The sequence below is a fragment of the Triturus cristatus genome, chromosome 1_2 (genome assembly GCF_964204655.1).
Source record: "Triturus cristatus chromosome 1_2, aTriCri1.1, whole genome shotgun sequence".
Lineage (NCBI taxonomy): Eukaryota > Metazoa > Chordata > Amphibia > Caudata > Salamandridae > Triturus > Triturus cristatus.
The window spans coordinates 575,344,177-575,369,334 of record NC_140580.1 but is presented as its reverse complement, the minus strand read 5'-3'; the positions used below and the strand labels follow the sequence as shown (position 1 = coordinate 575,369,334).

Below are 25,158 nucleotides of genomic sequence, written 5' to 3'. Positions count from 1 at the left end.
TAAAAATGATCAGTGAGTGTAACAGATTATCTTAAGGAACCCAGTTAATGGCGGACTACAGATGTCTAAACAATATTCCACAAATGCAGGAGAAGCAAGGATGTTTATGCAAATAATTTCGACCTTCACTTTACTGCACATTGGTTCAAAATTCACACTTCAATAATAGCATAGTAGAATGTTGCCAATGCTTGCTTGAATGGCTTCTTTTTTTTAGTTTTGTATTCTGTTTGCATTTCAGTTTACTTCATCCAGTCCTGTGGCTTACACTAACAGCCTTGACCGACTTGTAAGAGAGAAAGAAGACTCAAAAAGGTTAGTTTAACGTTGTTATTCACCTGCTACTACCACTAACAGAATGTTTTTTTAATGAAGACTGACATATTTTCGACTGCTTTGCAAAACAGAAGCCACACAGCATGCTGTTTTTAACCAACATAATATGACCATGTAGTGGGCAGTAACAGAAGCGGTTTCGACAATTCTTAGAACTGTGAAATAAATGGTCACGCTAATTGAGGAGAGAGAATTTTTATTCGGTAATGCTTCAGGTGTAAATGAAGGCCGTTTTGTAATTCTTTGCAGTTCATAGTAGCTAAGCATTAACCCGGTTAAGTTCTCTGAAATCACTTTTTGTAGCTAGTTAAATCAAATCTATCCGTTGATGGACAACTAATTTTAAGATGCTATTTAAGGAAGCCATTTTCATTTTTTCTCCAGTGGAACTTAGACATGCACTTCTAGATCCTACCACAAATTTGGGACTTTCTGCCACACGTACGCCTCAGAATGTGATCTGTAAATTTGATTGAAATCCCGTCTATTATCCTGCGCTGCTTCTATGCTGATTATTCATTGTGGTACAGTGAACTCAGTGGCCGTACATGGTTATGATTGTTAAATTACTTCATTCTCAAATTACTCCATTCCTTCTAAAATCTAGTTCCCCTAAGTACTTACCTTTTCTTACTTTATTGGTGGTTTTATGTTCAGAATAGCCTGCAAGAGGCAGTGCTTTGTCTTTTATGGAAGTTAAAAGTCCAATAATGCGACTTGAGACTTGCACAACAAATACTCACAACTGACTTTTTTCCTTCAGGCAACTACATTATTGACCTTCTCCATTTATTCACTGCCTCCCACCGATCCAGTAAGACCGCTTTGCTTGACTAATTACTGAATGAATTAAATGCAGTCTCCTCCCATCCATTCACTGTCTTTAGGTGACTTAACTGTCCTGCTTATTCAGCAGATACTCTTCTTGTATATTCAAAACACATCCTTGATTATTGATTCAATCACTAAATTTCCATTTTCTTTTTCTTTTCACCAACATTAACTATCCCTTGTATTACTTTACACTAAACTGTTTCTGGTAAACAATGATGCCCTCTTACAAAAAAACTGCAACACCACTAGTTTTGCTTTTAAGATATCACTTGTTTAAGCAAACCTTATTTATTATCTTTAATGTGGCCAACTAAACACTTCTTTGAGATGTATTCCTAACCTCTTGCAATGAAAATGTTTTGTTTCTGCATAGTGCCAATCGCACAAAAGGGGATGGAAAGGAATGGTTACAAAAAGTATAACCACTGGCAATAGCTTGGTGTAGCATTCCAATCCACTGTGGCTCTCTAGATAAAGTTATACATTATGCAAATCAGTATGGACCCTACTTCTCATGGGAACCGTCCATCCCAAACTTCCAGTCAGGGTCCCCTGTAGAAGAGAACACAAGCAACGCCAAACTGGTTTCAGCCAGATAGATGTTCCACCATCCTTAGACTCCATTTGTTTTAGCATCTTCAGATCTAGAGCACATTCTGTCACATACCTGTCCATCCACGGCAGAAGCATTTTCTTCAATTTGTGGACTTTGATCACCATTACCAGTTGAGAACTTTGTAGTTTGGCCTCAGGTCTTTGGTGAATACATTTCTTTGATTGCAGATAATTTTGTGACATATTGGGAAAAATAGTGTAAATAAGGTAGAGACCAAACATTGACAGGTAAATGTGTCTGGACATTTAGTCCCTACCTTATCACCAACCATAGAAACTATGCAAACTCCAATACATGTATGCATTATAGTTAACACTCTTGAGAAAACCCTGTCATCACTCCAACTAAAAAAACAGGAAATATATATACACCACACTTTTTTTTTGCAGAGAAGAATCAAAAGCATGCGACTGGCCGTGCCATTGAGATGTGCACAAACGTGACAATGCATGGAGGAAATGCATCTTTGAGTTGCATGTCCTTACGTTGCTGCTTCCTTCTCAAAATGCGAAACATTGAAAAAGAACTTGGTCTGATAGCATCAAGCATCGAAACAAGGGAGTGTTCCTGTATTAGCCACTCTATCTCCAAGGGTGTCCTGGCATGTTGTAAAGTCAGAGCTCACATCTTTAAGGTCAAGTGTTGCATTGCCTAAATTAAAATAGTTCTTAACAATGGGTGCCTTTGACTGATTCTGGTGGACATCTGTAGGAATACCCCACTAGAGGCCATATTTCTTGCTATGAACTATGATAGTTCAGTGAGCTATAGTGTGTCCTTGTCCCCAGTGCTGTGTAACCAGTCACTTGGCAATCAACAATGCACAGTGGCAGTCAACATGCATTTAGCTTGTGGAATTTCTTTGACCCAACCAAGCAAGGCAACAAATTGGGACTAGCGAGTGGGGTTCGGTTATTTGTTATTTTTCATTTCGTTTCTAATACCTGCTCCCAGTATTAAAAAATTCTAGGGCATGCCCATGCTAAGTAGAGAACCACCTCCGCCCTGCTGCTCTCTCATTGGCAATTAGATGCAGTTTACATTTATGTAGTAATAGTGGGGTATAGTGGATATTCTGTGTATAAATCGAAAGTGAATTATCATAGCCTGCTGCTGGGCAAGAGTTCAATCATCTGTGAGCAGAAGTATTCACATATTTTGTCTGAGGGTGGGTATCTAGAGCCTTGTCTCAGCCTTCTCCTGCAGGAATATTATGTGTGGAAAGCAATTTTTGTATTTCCCAGTATAATGCAATTGTAAGCCTCTTGGGCTCCTAGCCAGTGCAATCGAGATTAATTGTCCTCCCTCATAAAGGTCTCCCCATTCAGTAATGTTTAATTTGTGTTAGGAGGCAGCTTTTTACTCCACGGGTATGGAGAAAAGTGGGTGTTTAGATAGATGGATATGAGGTGTATATAGCTGTGCGAGTTGTACCTTGTTTTTGAGTTTTTCACAAGCCGTGTTTTCACAGCAAGCTGGACTATAGAGCGCTGTGGGCCTAACCAATAATGTGTGAATTGCACATAATTAATACAATTGCATATTAGGAACTGTGAAGTCCCTTTGTTTAGCGGGTATTTTCCAAGTAATTATGATTTTTGTTTTTGTTTTGTTGACCCTTGCTAATTGAATTAGCAGTGTTGTGAGGGATTGAAAAACTATAAGTGGTATAGGTGCATTGACAAAGTAGCGTAGACATTTAGGAAGAATCAACACTTGAATTGGTCCCAAACATCCGGACATTGTGAGCAGCAATTTTAGCCACCTATTAATGTGTTCCTCCAGGGTGCACATCCATGACTAAAGTCTGATGATTTCGCTGTTAAAACCACTAAGCCATATACCCAGATTTTTAATGGATTATTTGTCATTTACATGGGATGCCTCGAGACTCCCTAATCTAATGAATTCCCTCAGCATGGGGTTGAGGGTATCGTGAGGATCTCCAAGGTTGAGCGTATATCATCTGTATAGACCGAGACCAGTAGGGGTGAGTCCGTGAATCTTAAGGCGTATTGCACATGGTTTTCTCTAGGTTTAGCAGCTAGGGGTTCTCGCGCCGGTGCAAATAAAATTGGGGATAGAGGGCACCCTTGACTGGTGATACATTAAAATGGAATTGGGGAGTGGATTCGGCCACTAAAATATAGTTTGGCAATTGGTGAGGTGTAAAATGGATGATTAAGAACAGGAAAGACCTTGACATGCCCAAAGTGCAGTACTGTCGGAAGATAGGTCCACTCTAGGGTGTCAAACGCTTTGATGACATGCAAAAAGACTGCCACAGTAGTTGCCTCAGTTTAAGTTGGTACAGGACTGAAAATATGGTTAGTAGTTTGTGCAAGGTTGAAGTACCAGGGATAAATTTCCCCTGGACCGGCAGTATCAGAAGGATTTTATTAGCAAAGATTTTTTCAGATATTGGAGTGTCACAATTGATTAGTGAGAGAGGTCTGAATGAATTACAGCTGTCTGTATGTTGCAGAATAACAATCAGTCTTCGCGAAGGGGGAGCAGCCGTGATCATTAGCTTCATTAAAGATTTCCAGTAATTGTAGGACTAATTGATCAGAATAGATCTTCTACAGTTCAGCATGCAGTCCATCCTATCTTGGACCTTTGCCATTCGGTAGGCTATGTATTATCACTTTGATGTCCTCTATTGCAGTTCTTCCCAAACCTTTTAAAACCACAACCCACTTTTTAGAGTGTCAAACATTTGAGACCTACCTAGCTTTAATGGACATGAGGCAGGCATTATTTATTTATTTCCAACTAAAACATTGTGTGGCAGCGCACACGGCACATTTTCCATTGAAGTTGCAACTAAATTGGCACAGACTTACAACTTTACTTCTAAAACTATCTTGCACACAATGTGTGAAAATCAGGTTGCAGTGAATATCTATCATTTGTGCTTCACCAAGTAAAATGCCTTGATTTGTTTTGATCAAATTAAAATCGTTGTTTCTATCTCACTTTAGATTTACAAAAATGATGCTTCACTTTTACCTTCCTAACTGCTGAATGTGTACAGTTCACTTAGAGATTTGCATTTTGTGTTACAAAATATGATATCCTACAGTCTTTCCATTTACACTCTGTACCACTGCCATATTGTCACATAATTCACTTTACTTTTCTTTTTTCTGACTTCAAAGTGAGTGGGTTTTGTAAATCACAATCCCCATGTTGGGGGTAAAAAAAACAACAATTTGTGAGAAGATCTAGCTTATCATTTGACCTCTGCGTTTTAAAGGCAAATTAGTTTATTGCTTGTTATTTTATAATCCACCATAAATTGGGCTGCGATCTACAGTTTGGGAAACACTGCTCTATTGTAATGTGCTGTGAAGAAATTCTTGATCGGTATTGTCCAAACAGGCCATGGTGTGTTGCTAGGTACTGTTGGATATGCGCCTGTTCAGTGTTGTATTGTGAGGAGTCTTCATAATATTTTATGAGTACTTCATTTTCCTCTGCCTCATATTTGAGACTGCCGCAGAATTTGTTATATAGGTGACATTGTTTATCGTGCAGGTATTTCTAATTATGTAAGCTAATGTTTTCCCTGGTCTCCCTCCTTCACTGTGCGCTCTGACTTTGTCATATTTTCCCAAGTAGTTAGCTTCCCACTCCCCTGTTACATTCTATTCCTTAACGTTTTTCATTATGTCTTTCATTATTGCTACAGTTTCCCGTTGCGCAGGCTGTTTCTAGGGGTTTTATTTCACGCATGAATGTCAGCATGTGCCTGTTTAAGGTCTTAGTATTCCATGTTGCTCTGCTACAAATGTCCCTCTAATAAGCGCTTAAAAAGCTTCCCATAGGGTGGCTGTCAACTCTACGGTCAACTGATTAGTATCACAGTATATTTTGATCTCTTTGCATATTTCCTCTCTAAATACCGTGTCTAACTTTCATGAGGATAACCTTCATAATTTTACTTGGCTATGGGTGCTGGGAATCTTGAGGTACAGCATCACTAGAGAATGGTCTGAGAGGGTGCAAACAAAGTGGTCTGCCTCAGTCCATGTGTTCACATGTTTCTTTGTTAACCAATAGTTAAGTTTGAACCACTTGTTGTGGGTAGTGGAGTAGCATAAACCCTACTTCAGGGCTGTATCTAGTCCACCATATGTCACTGAGATCCTCTTCAATTGTGATTCCCACGATGGACCTACTCACTGCAATGTTTCTTCCGGTTGGTGTATGTGATCTATCCATGTACGCCTCAAGAATTGTGATGGTCATCTCCTGAGATTGTTTTTTCAGTTCGGTTTACTTAATTTTACACAACAGCAAATTAAAACCAGCATTGGCATAGCCAATAGGTCTCGCCTTTGGGACCTTATAAGTGCTTAGCCATGCAACAGTTGATGTTGTTGCACCAAGGATATTGTGCTGCATAACTAAATCCTTATACGGTCCCAAAAGCGAGACCTATTGGCTATGCCAATACTTTTTTTTCTTCTAGCCCGCCAAGCTTAGTTTCATTGTCCGTCAGTGAATGGCCATAACCTCCCTCTTGTTCAAGGGGATAGGCCAGACGTAGCAGGACCAATCAGATTCTCATGCTAGATTTCCACCTCTGCACGGACAATACACAACTAGACATTCAGTTTGAGGCGGGAAACCAGTCTAAGGCCACTCTCAGCGCCTGTTTAAACAAAATGTATTACTGGATGCAAGAAGGCATGCTTGCGGTCAGTGGAGGCACAATAGAGATATTGTATCTAATGGTGGCCAACACTTCTCCACTGACGTTTTCCTGACCGGAGGCCCCACGATAAATAGCTCTTACTTACAAGTAGGTGCATCAAGAATCTTATTTCCCCAAAAGCAACTATGGTTGGAGTTTAAAACTATCTGCAGGGCCACACGGAAGCCCTCCGCAGCCTAGAAAGATTTCCAGCAGTTAACAATGCATATGAATCCGCCTCAGGTCAGGCTGATTCACTTAAATTCCCTTAAGTCTACTCATAAACACTTCTCTGGCTTTCCAGGGTGTTCTGCTGTTGAATGATTTGCTTCTTCCATCCAGGTTATTGAAAATCAACTTAGTTTTAGAAGACAGTCAAAACTTGGCTATTCGAGACTGCTCAAGGCTAGATACTCTGTTGTTGGAGGATCTCTGCCGCCATACCCCATGTGGTAAAGTGCTCTTTCCGCTGCATACGTTGCAGCTTGTAGGTGAGTAATTACATAACAGGGTGCACCTGTGGGCTTATTAGAACAGATCCTTGTCGAAGGGGTCTCCACCTCCTAGTGAAAGGCCTGAGAAAGAGCGCTTTGCAGCACTGAGTGTTTACATGATGCAGCATAGGTGTTCCAAGGTAAGGCCTTTGTGTATTCTTCACTTAGGTCCACTGTATGCTTGGAGGAGTGATCCTCTAGAAAGGGGTCAGAATATGTGGAGTTCCTCATTCTAGGGTAGTTGGGGGCACAAAACACTGCTTGGAAGAGGTGAAGCTAATCTGAAGATTGTGTGGTGCAAGCTTATATAGTAATCTAGGTATCCATTGTGGACGTGTTGTAGAGTGTGTGTGTGTGTTGGTGTGGGTTGGTGTGTGGGTTGGTGTGTGGGTTGGTGTGTGGGTTGGTGTGTGGGTTGGTGTGTGGGTTGGTGTGTGGGTGTGTGTGTGTGGGTTGGTGTGTGGGTGTGTGTGTGGGTTGGTGTGTGTGTGTGGGTTGGTGTGTGTGTGTGGGTTGGTGTGTGTGGGTTGGTGTGTGTGTGTGTGTGTGTGGGTTGGTGGGTGTGTGTGGGTTGGTGGGTGTGTGTGGGTTGGTGGGTGTGTGTGTGTGTGTGTGTTGGTTGGTTGGTGTAGGTGTGTGTGTGTGTGTTGGATTGTGGGTGTGGGTGTGGGTTGGTTGGTGGGTGTGGGTGTTGGTTGGTGGGTGTGTGTGTGTGTGTTGGTTGGTGGGTGTGTGTGTGTGTGTTGGTTGGTGTGTGTGTGTGTGTGTGTGTTGGTGGGTGTAGGTGTGTGTGTGGGTTGGTTGGTGGGTGTGGGTGTGTGTGGGTTGGTTGGTGGGTGTGGGTGTGTGTGTGTTGGTGGGTGTGTGTGTGTGTGTTGGTTGGTGGGTGTGTGTGTGTTGGTTGGTGGGTGTGGGTGGGGGTGTGTGTGTGTGTGTGTGTGTGTTGGTTGGTGTGTGGGTGTGGGTGTGTGTGTGTGTGGGTTGGTGTGTGTGTGTGTGTGTGTGTTGGTTGGTGGGTGTGGGTGTGTGTGTGTGTGTTGGTTTGTGGGTGGGTGGGGGTGTGTGTGTGTGTGTGTGTTGGTTGGTGGGTGTGGGTGGGTTGGTGGGTGTGGGTGGGTGTGTGTGTTGGTTGGTGGGTGTTGCGGTTGGTGTTGGTTGGTGGGTGTTGCGGTTGGTGTTGGTTGGTGGGTGTTGCGGTTGGTGTTGGTTGGTGGGTGTTGCGGTTGGTGTTGGTTGGTGGGTGTTGCGGTTGGTGTTGGTTGGTGGGTGTGGGTGTGTGTGTGTGTTGGTGGGTGTGGGTGTGTGTTGGTTGGTGGGTGTGGGTGTGTGTGTGTGTTGGTGGGTGTGGGTGTGTGTTGGTTGGTGGGTGTGGGGGTGTGTGTGTGTTGGTGGGTGTGGGTGTGTGTGTGTGTGTGTGTGTTGGTTGGTGGGTGTGTGTGTGTGTGTTGGTTTGTGGGTGGGTGTGTGTGTGTGTGTGTTGGTTGGTGGGTGTGGGTGGGTGGGTGTGTGTGTTGGTTGGTGGGTGTTGCGGTTGGTGTTGGTTGGTGGGTGTTGCGGTTGGTGTTGGTTGGTGGGTGTTGCGGTTGGTGTTGGTTGGTGGGTGTGGGTGTGTGTGTGTGTTGGTGGGTGTGGGTGTGTGTTGGTGGGTGTGGGTGTGTGTGTGTGTGTTGGTGTGTGGGTGTGTGTGTGTGTGTGTGTGTGTGTGTGTGTTGGTTGGTGGGTGTGGGTGGGTGTGTGTGTTGGTTGGTGGGTGTTGCGGTTGGTGTTGGTTGGTGGGTGTTGCGGTTGGTGTTGGTTGGTGGGTGTTGCGGTTGGTGTTGGTTGGTGGGTGTTGCGGTTGGTGTTGGTTGGTGGGTGTTGCGGTTGGTGTTGGTTGGTGGGTGTTGCGGTTGGTGTTGGTTGGTGGGTGTGGGTGTGTGTGTGTGTTGGTGGGTGTGGGTGTGTGTTGGTTGGTGGGTGTGTGTGTGTGTGTTGGTTGGTGGGTGTGGGTGTGTGTGTGGGTGTGTGTGTGTGTGTGTTGGTTGGTGTGTGTGGGTGTGTGTGTGGGTGTGTGTGTGTGTGTTGGTTGGTGGGTGTGGGTGTGTGTGTGTTGGTTGGTGGGTGTGGGTGTGTGTGTGTGTTGGTTGGTGGGTGTGTGTGTGTGTTGGTGTGTGGGTGTGGGTGTGTGTGTGTGGGTGTGGGTGTGTGTGTGTTGGTTGGTGGGTGTGTGTGTTGGTTGGTTGGTGGGTGTGGGTGTGGGTGTGTGGGTGTGTTGGTTGGTGGGTGTGGGTGTGTGTTGGTTGGTGTGTGTGGGTGTGTGTGTGTGTTGGTGTGTGGGTGTGGGTGTGTGTGTGTTGGTTGGTGGGTGTGGGTGTGTGTGTTGGTTGGTGGGTGTGTGTGTGTGTTGGTTGGTGGGTGTGGGTGTTGCGTGTGTGTGTTGGTTGGTGGGTGTGGGTGTTGCGGTTGGTGTTGGTTGGTGGGTGTTGCGGTTGGTGTTGGTTGGTGGGTGTTGCGGTTGGTGTTGGTTGGTGGGTGTTGCGGTTGGTGGGTGTTGCGGTTGGTGTTGCGGTTGGTGTTGCGGTTGGTGTTGCGGTTGGTGTGTTGCGGTTGGTGTGTTGGTTGGTGTTGCGGTTGGTGTTGCGGTTGGTGTTGCGAAGGGCATCGGCAGAACGTCAGACTATGGCGGAGTGGATGGTGCTCCTGCAGTAACTGCACTTGCACAGGTAAGGGACTCTGATAACCTCTTGCGTATGAACTATCACAATGACAACACGGTTTCCTTTTGTCCATCAGAGGTAACTGCAGAACTGGCAGTACCACTGGTTGCACGTGGTCTGTACGCACATTTTTCAGAGAGGTGACGTAGAGTGCTGGTAACCAGGACATGCCTTCCAGAGCAGTGTCTTACACATGTACCACCAGTTTGGTGACCAGTCTATGCTGCACGTTAAGAGTCAATATTTGGTGGAACCACTGAACCAGGCCAATCTAGAATGTATTTGATTTTTCAGACAATGCGGAAGTGGTCAAAGTGTCTGATGCTGGCATGGTAGTCATCCAAGGCTATCATTTCGTTCAAAAAGTGAACACTTCAACATCAGTGGAATTCTGTGAGCTGATGTATCTTGTCAGAGCTTATATAGAGGCTGAATAATCGGTTGTCCTACTAGCATTCAAGTACGATATATTCTGGACCTTGTTTCGGATATTGCCACTCCCATACTCAAATGAATTTGCACCACCTAATTATTTTCACACATAGGTGAGCAGGTACCAATATGCTTCATCCCTACCGTACCCTGTTGTACGTTTGGCTATGTTTGTACTTTTATACATGCCAGTTCACAATCCACACACTTGCCAGAGGACAACAAACATTCTAACACGGTCACAAACACATTTTAGATTTGCCCACACCATGCAGTCTCAAAACCATCATAGTGCAAGGTACACTAAAGATATGTAAGTGTGGCTTACCATTAAGCCTTGGACATAGGTCGCGCTGGAGGACTTGCCTACTATCTCACACAACTGTACACCGTTAATCCGGTTTTGGTGTACCATCCACAAGCAGACCACCCAGAGTACTGCAAGGCCATAATCCAGCACTAAGACATACAGTCAATTGACATATTATTGGCTGTATGTTCCCATGAGGAATCCAGACTCCTGAAAATTCAACGAAGATGGCGGGTTTTGGGGCATAGGTCTTCATAAAAGCTGAGGATTTGTGCCAGCATCACAGAATTTAATGTCTGGAGATTTCCTGTTTAGCTAACAGTTAGCTTTAGGCAGGGCAAGGAAAAAGATGCATAAGGATGCACCTTATAAATATTGTTTAAATTCATGGTGTTACAAATTTAAAGGAAAGTGACAAAACAATTGAGAGATTGAAGGATACAACTGCGGTGACAAAAAGAGGAACCATATAAAGAAAGAACTATAGAGAAGTGTGCCTGATCAACGAAGAAAATGAAACCCCGATTAAAAGAAACCGATATTGGTAAAAGGAAAGAGAAACCTAGCGAAAGTAGAAAGATGAAGAGAGTGAGGTAAGGAAGAGTAAGAAGAGAAAGAGATGAGGAATGAGAGAGAGAAAATAAAGAGAAGAAAAAAGAGAAACATGAAAGATAGATAAAGAAACAAGACATCAGTGAGACAGAGGAAAGGGAAAGATGTGGATGGACGAGAAAGGATAGTAGGAAAAACATAGAGAGACAGAAAACAGTGAAGAGAACTGAGAGGCAGATGAAGAGAAAAAAAAGAGGAAGGAGAAATGAAGGAAAAAGAAAGGCAGGAGAAAAAGGGGAGAAGTAAGAGAAGAAGTAAGAGAAGAAGAAAGAGGGAAATACATGAAAGGGAGACACATGAAAAAGACAGGAATAAGAAAGAGGAAAGAGAAACGGAGAAGGAGATAGATAGCAAGAGGAAGGAGAATTAGAAAGTAAGTAAAGGAAAGCAAGAAAGTGATAAAAAAAGATAAAGACAAAAGGAAAGTCACATGCAGAGGAGGAAGAGAAAAAGAGCGAAGAGAAAAGATAAAATGAGAACAATAGGAACGAGAAAAAAAAAGAGACAAAAAGGTGGCACAGAGGAAAAAGGTAGGAAGTAAAGGGGGGTATGAGGAAAGAAACGTAGAGGACGAGAGAAGAAAGAGTGAGCAAAACAGTGGCGAGATCAGAGACTATATGTAGGGAGATAACGTTGTGGCTAATGGAGAAATATTGACCGCCGATTTTTAAGAGACCTATAAAGTAAGAGATTGGAGAAAAATAGAAATATTGGAAGAGGGAGACTATAATTGAGAGAAGGAGAGAGTGAAGTTTAAAAGAAGGAAAAAGAATGATAAACTTAGAGTAAGAGCTTTTTGGAAAGAGACTCATTTGGAGGAACTGAGAATGTACTAGACATCCATGTTAAAGAGAACGAGGATGCGTTAGAGAAATCTGGAGAGTAGAGGTCTATAGAGAGGGGGAGGGCACAAGACAGACAAAGAACTGAAAGGAAAGTTTGGGAGGAAGAGGGATATAGAGTTTTAGTCAGAGATGTTATGTTAACGAGTTTATAGAGCGCGACAGCTGCCTCAGCAAAGAGGCGTCCCGGCGCTAAGCAACAAAAAGAGCCGTGTGCAAGTGACACCAAAGTTTACAAGGAGGGGAACAAAAATGTCTTAATTGCCTTCCTGAAATGAAAATAATTGGAGAGCCCACGAATATGAGCCGGCAGAGAGTTCCACAGAATAGCAGCTCTGTTACGAAACGAGAGCCCACCCGCTCTCACTCTTCTCATGTATAAAGAGAAAGACGCTGCTATCCCGAGAGAACTACGGAGAGACAATGCTACATCTTCAGAAAGGTTGGGCGAGAGAAGAATGTTGAGACTTTTAGAGAGAGCGAGAAAGTACATATAATAAAGGAGAACACACAATCCAGACGTTTAGTAGAATAGCTATGTCAGAATTTAGCCTCTTGCCCCCTCAGAGTTCTTCCCCCCTCGAGCTGGATAATGAAACCCTGGCGAAAAGCCAAATACATTAAACCGGAGCACCCCCTAATTTCCTCCCAACTATCTTTTGTTTTACATGCATGTATATAATTTATGATCTGATCTGGGGGAAAAAACACCGTTGGCTCCCGAACTGCGTGCACTCCACCTCATCAGGAGAAAAACAAGCAATGGCCGCGAAAGTGAAAGTAATTAGGCCAGCGATGCGGAGGAAGAGATAAGAAAGGCAGATGGCGGCTGCGCGCGTGTGTGTGCACGCAAGCTTTATGCCAGGAAAAGCTTGTGGGTAGCACTTTGAAAAGCCCCTTACTAAAAGTTGAGCAGCAGCGCATGCGCTGCTCTAGGCTCGACCTAAAAATGCGGAAAGAAGTGGCTGCCAATGTCCCGCCTGCTGAATGTAAGTAAAGCAGGGCATGCCCGCGGTAAGACAAACTAGCGCGGGCGCCTCGCGCTGAAAAGAGGCAGCAGGGGGAGGGGAGAGAGGAGGGGGCCTGCTCTTCCCTTGCGGGAGTGAGAAAACATAGGTTGCCAGCTGGAGCTAGCAAACATATGTTGCCAAAGCTCGCTCCCGCAAGGTAATCTCCAAACGTGCACGCGTTGCCATTGAAGGCAATGGAACACGTGCATGTTTTTGGCTGAAAAGCTGTGTCGATGACCAAAGGTCTTTTGACTATGCAGTGCATGCACGCTACGTAGGCGAGACCTAAAAATTGGGGGGGGGGGGGGTCATTATTTGTGCTAAAAAGTACTGACACTTGACAGGAGTGGCCCATCCAAGATGCTCTGAAATACACCTGAAGCATCTACTACCTTGGTTATAGAGTGGGATTGTGTATTCAGTTTTATAATTATGGTGAGGTCCCTAGGGTACGACGAGTTTGAGGAGGCCACTCTAAGTCCTGCCTGTTTTCTAGAGAACTGTTTGTTATGCATGCTTTCCAAAGGAAGAGTCTATCCTCTACACAAGATTTCTAAATCTGGTAATTCATTGCTATGACATAGCAAAGAGTTTTATCATCAACTGTTGCTATGTCATAAAGGCCTTTGGCTCTGATTGACATCATAGACCACTCTAATTTAGATCTATTTGACATCACTCAGAACCCCTCAGTGAAAAACATTGTTGTAACTTCGTTATCCATTTGAAATTCTTAATGTTGTCTATAGACTCTGATAGAGAGCCTATTATCATTTACGCCGGATTCCAAGTCTGGTAACTCACTGCTATGATGTAGCAACCGCGAATAACAAAACTTGTTACACACTGTTTTTAAGTCATAAAGGTCTTCAGGGCCAGGCTGACAGGGCTCACAATGTGAGCCAGTCAGTGTAGTGGTAATTGTCTGCTTTGACTGAAAGTGCAGCTGCGGGATTGGGGGTGTCCGTGGAAGGCATGGTAGGTGTGAAGGGCTGGGTAAGGATGGCAGGTAAGGTTATTTTTCACATTTGGGTTGGGGAGGAGAGGCCATGTTATGTATGGCTACCCTAATACGCATATGCCCCTTTGTAGCAGTTGAAAGCCGGGACAAATGAAAACAGGGTCAAATTATTTTGGCGGCCATGCATAACAAAAATAATAATAGATGGTTAAAAAATTAATTGCAGGGATGTTTTTCACCTTTGAGTTCTAAGTGATATCCTTAATCTTCACCAGCTATTTGATTTCACTCAGAACCCCTTGATGAAAAACATCCCCGTAATTCACTGTTAACCAGCTATAATTCTGTACATCGTCAAGTGGTGTTGGTGTGGTGGGGTTTGTCGAGTGAACAGGTCAATATTTACTTGTTTATGCTGTAAATAAGACATCACTTATCTCATAGTCATAGGATTTTATGTCAAGACCCGGAGGCCAATATTATGCAATGAATCCTTTATTGCCACCACTCAGAAGCATGTTAAAAACTTCTAGAATTTAGAATGTCAAACAAACATTTCAAACATAATAAAACCCCCAGCAACCAGTCCTCTTCCTTTATTGCTGCAGCTCACTGAGATAAGAATAACTGTATGGAGTTCATTTTAAGATGTGTCACTTTTGAATATTTGGTATTTTATATGCGTTTTGGATGAAAGGCACCTTGAACTTGCTATTCAGCCTTAGATGTGTGCAGTTCATATTCTTACAAACTTTTTAGCGTTAAGTTTATTGGTATCATATTGATGGGTTTTTTTTTGGGGGGGTGGGGGGTGGTTCCCATATTACACCCTGGTAGCTCTCTGCCCTTTTTAAGTCTCGCCAGTGCGCATGCGCTCCTCTGCGAGGCTTATTGTTAGGATTTCCAAAAGGCCGTCCAACTCCCAGAGCTTTGCTCGTGTTTTTTTTTGTTTTACTGCCACGCATTTGATTGGTCATTGCGTAAAGCATCCACAAAAGAAAGCACGCACCGGTATGTCCCGCCTTATCTTTAAATGTCCCCTCCCATAGCCTATGTGTCTCGGGAGCGAGCTGCGGCGCCATCTGTTTCCAATTATCTCGCCCGCACTTGTTTACATTTGCCTGTCTCGCGGTCGCGTTAATTGGAAACGGATGTCGTTGCCGCGCCCCCGTTACCCACCGATTGGTGCGCTTGTGTACTAGGTTGTTATTGTTAGTTGTGCGTTTTGCCTCTTCGTTTTCTGAGTGGTAAGCATGCCTATTAAGAGTTCTGCAGGGCACAGATGTGTGTATGGGGTCACTGATGGTGTTTCTGGTAATGGCCGGCGCATGCTCAGTCGGTTTCACAGTGGCCTTTGTCTATCTCATTTGCATTAAGTGTCAGGTCCCCAGATATGGCTCTCTGACCAGCCCAGACTGGGGGGGAGACAGTGCCACACAGCTTTGTCTGCTGAACTGCAAATAAGACTGTGCTAATGTTTAATAAGCTAAGTGGCACCGCCTGGTATCGCATTGCTGCAGTCCACCATCGAGGACTTGATACGAAGTTTTGTTCACGGTTTTCGAAGTAGGGAATTTTCTTTGTTGGGGGGGGGGGGCATCTTTGTTGGACCAGGGCAAACTCTCCCCGCCTGTGAACACCCTTTCACCAACTCCCAGCACAATTGGACCGAGAATTTAAGAGATCTTGGCCGCAAGATTCTTTCGGGTGAACTCAACGCTCCTTAAACTCATTAATTTAGAAGCAGGCATTTTGAAGGATTACACATTTAATTTGAGTAAATGGTTTGATAGGCCGATGCACATGAATGCTTCACGGAGGTATTCTGTTTCTACATTCTGTAATTAAAAAGCCTTGCTTTTGGGGGGGCGGAGGGGAGGATATTAAGACACTAAATGTTTGCTGTTTTGCGCTTTACTTTCTATCCGTGCTGCCTGGTTTGGCGGTATTGTTACCGTTTTTCATACATTCCTTTGTACAGTTTCCATTTGCTGGGCCTGAGGTGTGGTTAGCTGTCTGAGGGGCTCGAGGGCAGCCCATCTCTGTATGAACAGTCCTATTGTACCGCGCTTGGTGAGGGCGTTATTAAATCCCCGGCCTGTTTTGTGAGAACACTTTTCTCCGGGACCTCTTTAGTTTGAAACCATGTATACAATTACTTCCAGCCAGTCGGATAATGTAACCCCGTCCTACCGCTTGCACCTCCCAACATATGATGGCTTTCCTGCACAGGGATTAGAACGTTCATTCCAAGTGTTTTTGGGGAGTTTTAGAACTAAATGTTGCTAAATTCTCTTTTAAACACGTGCGTAGTGCTTCTAGCTTCAGGTACACAGGCATCCTTGCCTTATACACCTTGAAAAGGGAGTTTTGTGGTGCAGGCAAATTTCTGGTATGGCCTGGTAAACCCTCACCTAGCCTAACACCTCAAATAGCATTACACGTGGGGTACTGTCCTTGGCAAACTCATGGCTTCTCAAATAAGTAATATTGCGGTGCTGTGTGTGCAGAGCCGGGTGCCCTGCGGGTTCCAAGGGGTCGCATGCAGGGTGGCTGTATTTTAACCTCTGCTTGCATGGAGCATACCAGTGCATTCCGGGGGCCGTAGTCTTTGTTCTTGCCAGCAAAATAATTGTACTCCAGTCCCAGTGTTCGGTGATCGCTCTCTTTTTTTAAAAAATTCAAAAATATGTTTTTCTCAAAAACAAAATAACTCGATTAATCGATCATAACCACAAAATACCAATGTCCTTCACTGATAGGACATGCAAAATACCTTTTTGGGTGTCTCGTGCTCATCATTCAGTTAATCTAAAACTGCCTCGAATTGGTCAAGGTGTTGTCTCCCATACTGTATGCCAGACCGAAGTGCTTCCAGTGATTTCTCCTTGTGCCAGTCCGTAGTTTACCTAGCACCAAGAGGCCTGAACCTCAAATGTGCTTACATGCATTCATACCCATTAGTAGTTAATCCAGCCCTGGTGATTGTTTGCCAGCTCTGGTACTTGTAGTTATCTCTCACCTTCGAATGTAGGACTCCAAATACCAGAATGCACCTTGTCCTCTTCTACCCGAGCATCGACCACAGAGCTCTGCCATTCTCGATTACGGGTGACACCAAACTTCATGACGTCAAGACATTGTGTTGCCCCACGCCCTGTGTGTTAACCAGAAGCGCATTTATCCAATGTAAGTTGATTTTTGGAGCGTGTTTTTTTTTGGTCTTCCTCTAGTTGTAGCAGTCCACGACCAGAGATGGAACTACAGCTAAAATGGAGGGACCTTTGATGGAGAAACACCTTAACAACTGTATTAGTTCGGTAATTGCAGCACCCAGGTGGGAAGGACTACATTAGGACTCGCCCTCGGGATAGAACCCCCCCCCCCCCTTTTTTTTTTTTTTTTTTTTAGAAAGCTTTTTACACTGCTTCTGAAGCAGTGTTTTGAAAATGGCCTGGCGAACCTCACAAAGCTCTCGATCTGCATTCGCAGGGGCGGGGACGGAGGGGGGCTCTCCATCCCTTCCATTAATTAAAGTGCTCTTGTGGGGAGCCTGACGTGCAGCTTCCAACCCCAGATTCCAGATAAACACGCCTGACAGTGAGTCTACACAATTAAAAGCTTTAATTAGCGAAGCCTCCATTTTCTTTTCGTCCTGATCGGTTTATCTAAACAGATCTGGGCCCTGTCTTAGATCTGCGCCGAATGACTTGTCCGAAGTGAATGAGAGCCGCACCGCAAACAAAACATTTAATTAACAAAATTGGCCTGTAAGAGAGGGGATTATTAACTGGGGCTGAGGCGTGCGTGTCATAAAGGCCCAGGGTGGCCGTGCACTGACGGTGTAGGGTGACTGCGCCGAGGCTCGAGCGTGCTCCGGTGTCTGGTTCTGTACCGAGGCCTGTCACGTACCGGGTCAGTGTCTGGCGAATGGGGGCTCGGTGACCCATTTTTCACCTGTGTTGACAGTAAAATGGAGTGTAGATCCAGGGCGAACAGTCCTATCGTATACCCCAGACCGAGGTAGGGACCTGCCTTCCTCTCACAGAATACAAATTAGTTAGTTGTGACGTGTATACGGAGCTCACCTGGTCCACTATTGTTAGACGGCGACCTCAGAGGAGCCCGGAAAGGGGTCCTGACTACCCTGAGACCCACCCTCAAAGTATCGTAGCCGGGCACTGGCGGGAGATTCCCCAGGGGGAGGACTCTCTCAACTAGGATCGTACTTCTGGCACCACACGACACAGAGGGACCACACTGGGTATTCTCAGAACAAGCTTTATCAAACAGGTATCACTGCAAATATGTACAAGGTGAGCGCGGGCTCAAGAGTCTCGGAAAGGTAGGGGGTAGCGGGACTGTCTCTGGTAACGGTTCAAAGGAGGGACGTACCCGGCGCACAGCTCACAATCCTCGAGCTGGGGGGTAGGCTGGTTGTCGTGGGGTCCAGCGGGACCGGTGGAGTCTGTGGAAGCCGCGAGTCACTCAGCGGGCTCAGGTACAAGTTCGGAGGTCTTACGATCTTCAGGGAGCCGCGAGTCACTCAGCAGGGCTCAGGTACAAGTTCGGAGGTCTTACGATCTTCAGGGAGCCGCGAGTCACTCAGCAGGGCTCAGGTACAAGTTCGGAGGTCTTACGATCTTCAGGGAGCCGCGAGTCACTCAGCAGGGCTCAGGTACAAGTTCGGAGGTCTTACGATCTTCAGGGAGCCGCGAGTCACTCAGCAGGGCTCAGGTGAGTTCCAGTTCCAGGAGCCGCGACCACGTCAGCAGGCTCTCGTTGTTCCAGCGTCGAATATGCCGGACAGCCCCAGAGCACCCCTTGTTATAGTTCGACCCCTCTTTGATGTCCGGAGTCTGTGCAGGCAGGGGTCTTGTCACCTGGGGGTCGCTTGTCGGGATTTCCTGCTATAGTCTTTTGATTCTTTCAGGGCCGGGTCGGGAGGAGTCCCAGACACCCAGCAGGCGTGGAGCCAGCCCTCAGGGAGGCCGGAGGTCCGATCGAAACCCATCGTCCCGGGGGAGTTCAGAGGTGCGATAGAAACTGCTCCTCCCTCTCTCATCCCCTGGAAGCGGGATGTCCTCCAGCCGGAGTGGCGCCTCTATGCCCGGGTCGCGCTGGGGCCGGGCGGCCATCTTGGTGCATGAAGTGGGCACGCGGGCCCGGGGTGGCCGAAAGGGGAGAGGGCAGGGACGGGGATGTCTGGGTCGGTGCGTGTGTCCTGGTGGGGAGGTTCGGCTGGGCCGGGGGCTTGGGCTGTATGTACCAGGTTTCGGTGGTGCGGGGGCACGGAGGGCCATTCTACGAGGCCGGGTCCAACACGCGTCCCCCCAGCTGAAAGCCGGAGAGAACTGCCCATCAGCTTGGGGGGTTCTCTTCGCTGAGGCGGAAGAACCGGGAGAGGCCGTCAGCATTGGCGTGGTCCGTACCAGGGCGGTGTTCCACGGTGAAATCCATCCCCTGGAGGGAGATTGACCACCGCAGTAGCTTGGGGTTTTCTCCTCGCATCTGCATGAGCCAACGTAAGGGCCGATGGTCAGTTTGGACTCTGAAATGGGTGCCAAACAGGTAGGGTCGTAGCTTTTTGAGTGCCCAGACCACGGCAAAGGCTTCGCGCTCTATGGTGCTCCATCTTTGTTCTCGGGGCAACAGCCGCCGACTGAGGAAGGCGACGGGCTGGTCTAGGCCTTGGTCATTTACTTGGGACAGGACGGCCCCAATGCCATGCTCGGAGGCATCGGTTTGGACTATGAACTCCTTGGCGTAGTCGGGAGCCTGGAGGACGGGGGCAGTACACATGGCCCTTTTTAGGGCATCGAAAGCTTCCTGGCAGGCAGCCGTCCACTGCACTTTCTTTGGCTGTTTTTTAGACGTGAGTTCTGTGAGAGGGCCGACAAGGCTGCCATACCCCCGAATGAATCTTCGGTAGTAGCCCGTGAGTCCCAGAAAGGCTCGGACCTCCGTCTGGGTGATGGGTGGTTCCCAGGCCAGGATGGCGTCGATCTTTGGCTGTAGCGGGGCGACCTGGCCACTCCCGACCTGGTGCCCCAAGTAGACCACGGATCCTTGCCCGATCTGGCACTTGCTGGCTTTTACTGTGAGGCCTGCCTGGCGCAGGGCGATTAGCACCCTTCGGAGGTGCTGGAGGTGCTCACTCCACTCTGAACTGAAGACAGCGATGTCGTCCAGGTATGCCGCGCTGAACTGTTCTAGCCCGGCCAGGACTCTATTCACCAGTCGCTGGAAAGTGGCCGGGGCATTTTTCATCCCGAAGGGCATTACGCGGAAGCGGTAGTGCCCATCGGGGGTGGAGAAAGCGGACCGCTCTTTGGCCCCTTCGGTGAGCGCAATCTGCCAGTATCCGCAGGTGAGGTCGAATGTGCTGAGGAACCGGGCTGCCCCTAGTCGGTCAATGAGTTCGTCGGCTCGTGGAATGGGGTGGGCATCGGCTCGGGTAACGTCATTGAGCCCCCGGTAGTCCACGCAGAATCGGAGCTCGGGGGCGACACCGGGGGCCGCTGCCTTCGGGACCAGGACCACGGGGCTGGCCCAGGGACTGTCAGAGGGCTCGATCACCCCCAGGGTCAACATCTTCGAGACTTCCGCTTGAATGCAGGACCGGACCCGGTCAGGAACCCGGTAGGCTCGGTGTCTCACCGGCGGGCTGTCCCCGGTGTCCACATCATGAACACACCAGTTGGTGACCCGGGGGGTCAGGGAGAAGAGGTCAGAAAATTGTCTTAGGAGCTGGCGGCAGTCCGCTTGTTGCTGGGCAGTGAGGGCTGGGGAGAGGTTCACTCCTTCCACGGAGCCATCCTGCTCCTTGATACACAGGAGGTCCGGGAGGGGATCCGGCTCATCTTCGGCCCCGTCATCGGTGGCCAGCAGGAGGCTCAGTTCTGTCCGCTGGAAGTGAGGCTTGAGGCGGTTCACGTGCAGGACCCGGAGGGGATCCCGAGGCGACTGGACGTCCACCAAGTAGGTGACTTGGCTCTTCTTCTCGACCACTTTGTAGGGCCCAGTCCATCGGTCCTGGAGAGCGCCAGGCTTCACGGGGGCCATGACCCACACCTGCTGGCCCGGCTGGAACTCGACCAGAGTAGCATTCTGGTCGTACCAGCGCTTCATTTCTTCTTGACTCGCCTCCAGGTTGGCCTCGGCCAGTTCTCGGAACCTCCTGGTCTGGTTCCGGAGGGCCAGGACATATTGGAACACATCTCGGGGGGTGGTCTGGGGTGCTGCCTCCCACCCTTCCTTAACTAAACTGAGGGGACCTCGGACGGGGTGCCCATAGAGTAATTCAAACGGGCTGAACCCTAAGGACTTCTGGGGGACCTCCCGGTAAGCGAACAAGAGGCAGGGGAGCAGGACGTCCCACTTACGCCGGAGGGGCTCTTCTAGGCCAGCGATCATCCCTTTCAAAGTCCTATTAAACCTCTCTACTAGGCCGTTCCCTTGGGGATGGTACAGGGTGGTGAACTTATAGGACACCCCACATTGTTGCCACAGGGACGTCATATACCTGGATATAAAATTAGTGCCGCGATCGCTCACGACCTCGCGGGGGAAACCCACCCTGGAGAAGATCCCCATCAGGGCCCGGCCCACCACGGGGGCCGTAATGGTGCGTAGGGGGAATAGCCTCTGGGTAGCGGGTGGCGTGGTCCACTAGGACCAAGATGAAACGGTGACCTTGGGAGGTGGGGGGGTCCAGTGGCCCCACGATGTCGATCCCGACTCGTTCGAAGGGGGTACTGACGACCGGGAAGGGTTGGAGGGGAGCCTTGCGCTTCCCCCCACTCTTCCCACTGGCTTGGCACGTGGGGCAGGACTTGCAGTGGGCCTCTACCGCTGCTTTCATCTTAGGCCAATAAAAATGGGTCACGAGACGGCTGTAGGTCTTGTCCTGACCCAGGTGACCGGCGAGGGGGACATCGTGGGCTAAGCCCAGGAGGAAATCCCGGAAGCGGAGAGGTACCACCAGTACCCGTCCGGATCCCAGCTCCACTGATTTCTGCTCACTATACAGGACGTTATTCTCCCAATAGATTCGGTGCGTTCCGGTCTGGTCACCTGCGGCTTGGCCCTCGGCCTGGCGCCGCAGCCCGACCAGGGAAGGACAGGTGGCTTGCTCCTGGCAAAATTCTTCTCGGGTGGGCCCGCCCTCGTGGCGCCAATGGGCCAACTCGGGTAGATCCCCCAACTCGGGGACCGGGGCGGGGTCGGATGGTGCGGGTTCGTCGCTGGCGACGGACCCTTCCGATAGGGGAGCGGGAGGACCCTCGGCGGGGACGGTGCTGGCTACTTTGACCGGGGTGCTCTCGATTTCTCTCCGGGGAGTGAGTCGGGCTGTCATAGATCGGGTGGTGGCACACACCCACTCGGGGAGTCCCATCATTCCTAGGTGGGCCTTGCGCTCTACGTGCTTCCAGGGAGAACTCTCCAGGTCGTTCCCTAAGAGGCAGTCGACCGGCTGGGAGGTTCTTACGGCCACCTTGAGTTTACCTATCACCCCTCCCCACTCAAATGGCACCAGGGCCACCTGACACATACTTTCCCTATTGTCTGCAGATATCACGGGGCAAAAGACATTGGGGAGGATCTGCTCCTCGGGAACTAGGTGCCTGAGGACACCGGTGATACTGGCCCCGGTGTCCCGCAGGGCCTCTACCTGGTGGCCATTGATCTTGACGAGCTGCCCATATTTCTGTGTGTTGGATGGTAGGAGGCTACCAGGGATCATTTCCCTATCTCCCAGGGATACTAGGGCCATCGCGGCTGGTTCCCACTCCTCGGCTTCCTCAACCTCCTCCCCTAGGGCTACGTTGGCTATCTGTCTCGCAGGGGTGACTTGGGTGGCCATGGGGCACTCTGGGTCATTGGCGTAGTGCCCGGGTTTCTGGCAGCGGAAACATGTGACGGTCACCCGGTGTCCCCGTCTCCCAGGGGGCCCTGTTACTGGTGGGGGGGGCGCCGGGAAAGGGGGAGGTGGTGTCTTCGGGGGGCTAGGCTGGGACTCCCTCGGCCCTCCCTGGTTCCCTCCCCCTCTCTGGCGGGGTGGTCCCTGACTGGTTCGGGGGTACTCTCCTACCATGCCCCGGGAGACCCGGGTGTTGGTCCAGCGGTCGGCCTCCACGGCCAGCTTCCGGGGATCTGTGAGCTTGCTATCCAGCAGATGTTGACGTAGCTCTACGAAGCAGTTCGCAGCCAGATGTTCCCATAACATGAGGTCAGTGAGTTCGGCAAGGGTGGTGACTTTGCTGCCCTTGACCCACCCATCGAAGGCCCGACTAAAAAAGTTTACATACTCCACCCAGGTGGTGCCCGGGATCTTCCTGCAGTCCCGGAACCGTTGGCGGTACATTTCTGGGGTGAGGCCGTATCTTGTGAGGAGAGCCTCTTTCATGTGGCTGTAGGAGGTCTGCAGGGAGAGGGGTAGGTCGAGCAGGGTGTCCCTTCCTTCGCTCAGAAACCGTCCCCACAACCCCGCCCCCCAGTCCTTCTGTGGAATCCGATGGGAGGTCATGGCGACCTCGTAGGCCCGAAACCATTGCTGAATGTCATCGTTTTTATAATATTCTTTGACCACATCCTTGGGGATGTGGACCTTCTGTTCCGCTGGGGGGGCCGTCTCTCGGTTCCCCGAGGGCCTCCCGTCCTCATTTCGGGCCTTGAGCTCGAGTTCCTTTAAGCTCCGTTCGTGCTCCAGTTGGAGCTTTCTTCCTTCGTGCTCCCGTTGGAGCTTCTTTTCTTCCAGTTCGCCTTGTACACGCATTTGCTCTACTGCTAGCTTCTTCTCCGCTAACTTCAATTCGCCCTCGATTTTGAGTTTGGCTAACTCGAGTTCATGACTGCGGCTTCTCTCTCTGTCCGCGAGTTCTTCCGGGGATAGGCCCCCGTCTGGTACGATGCCTCGCACCTGATTGCTACTGCTTTCACTTTGGGGGGGTTCGGCTTCGTCGGGGCGCTCCCCCGTGCCTTCCGGGCGGGAGGCCCCGGTCTCCACCCAAGTTTTCAGTGCTTTCTGCAAGTCTTCCTTAGTGTTGAGGCCAGTGGTAGCGATTTTAAGTTCTTTGCAAAATTGTTTTAGCTCTTTGTGTGTGTATTCTTCCAGATGCTCCACCTGGAACACTCTGTTGGCGTTGGTTTCTGCGGAGCTCGTGGCGCTTCCTTCTGCCATCTTTGTTGGTCGTGCGTCCGTCGTTTACTGTACGATCTCTAGGTGATGGGCCCGAATCCCGTCGCTTGCCACCAATGTTAGACGGCGACCTCAGAGGAGCCCGGAAAGGGGTCCTGACTACCCTGAGACCCACCCTCAAAGTATCGTAGCCGGGCACTGGCGGGAGATTCCCCAGGGGGAGGACTCTCGCAACTAGGATCGTACTTCTGGCACCACACGACACAGAGGGACCACACTGGGTATTCTCAGAACAAGCTTTATCAAACCGGTATCACTGCAAATATGTACAAGGTGAGCGCGGGCTCAAGAGTCTCGGAAAGGTAGGGGGTAGCGGGACTGTCTCTGGTAACGGTTCAAAGGAGGGACGTACCCGGCGCACAGCTCACAATCCTCGAGCTGGGGGGTAGGCTGGTTGTCGTGGGGTCCGGCGGGACCGGTGGAGTCTGTGGAAGCCGCGAGTCACTCAGCGGGCTCAGGTACAAGTTCGGAGGTCTTACGATCTTCAGGGAGCCGCGAGTCACTCAGCAGGGCTCAGGTACAAGTTCGGAGGTCTTACGATCTTCAGGGAGCCGCGAGTCACTCAGCAGGGCTCAGGTACAAGTTCGGAGGTCTTACGATCTTCAGGGAGCCGCGAGTCACTCAGCAGGGCTCAGGTGAGTTCCAGTTCCAGGAGCCGCGACCACGTCAGCAGGCTCTCGTTGTTCCAGCGTCGAATCTGCCGGACAGCCCCAGAGCACCCCTTGTTATAGTTCGACCCCTCTTTGATGTCCGGAGTCTGTGCAGGCAGGGGTCTTGTCACCTGGGGGTCGCTTGTCGGGATTTCCTGCTATAGTCTTTTGATTCTTTCAGGGCCGGGTCGGGAGGAGTCCCAGACACCCAGCAGGCATGGAGCCAGCCCTCAGGGAGGCCGGAGGGCCGATCGAAACCCATCGTCCCGGGGGAGTTCAGAGGTGCGATAGAAACTGCTCCTCCCTCTCTCATCCCCTGGAAGCGGGATGTCCTCCAGCCGGAGTGGCGCCTCTATGCCCGGGTCGCGCTGGGGCCGGGCGGCCATCTTGGTGCATGAAGTGGGCACGCGGGCCCGGGGTGGCCGAAAGGGGAGAGGCCAGGGACGGGGATGTCCGGGTCGG

At 49.0% G+C, this 25,158-nt stretch overlaps 1 protein-coding gene across 5 annotated transcripts in view; it reads left to right on the top strand.

The window, feature by feature from the left end:
* SLF2 (SMC5/6 complex localization factor 2) overlaps positions 1-25,158 on the top strand; it is a 411,151-nt gene that overhangs the window by 141,477 nt on the left and 244,516 nt on the right. For all 5 annotated transcript variants that reach the window (XM_085606517.1, XM_085606515.1, XM_085606519.1 and 2 more), the window contains one exon: positions 242-315. In XM_085606517.1, coding sequence (XP_085462643.1) covers positions 242-315 — 74 coding nt within the window. The remainder of the gene's footprint in view (positions 1-241; positions 316-25,158) is intronic.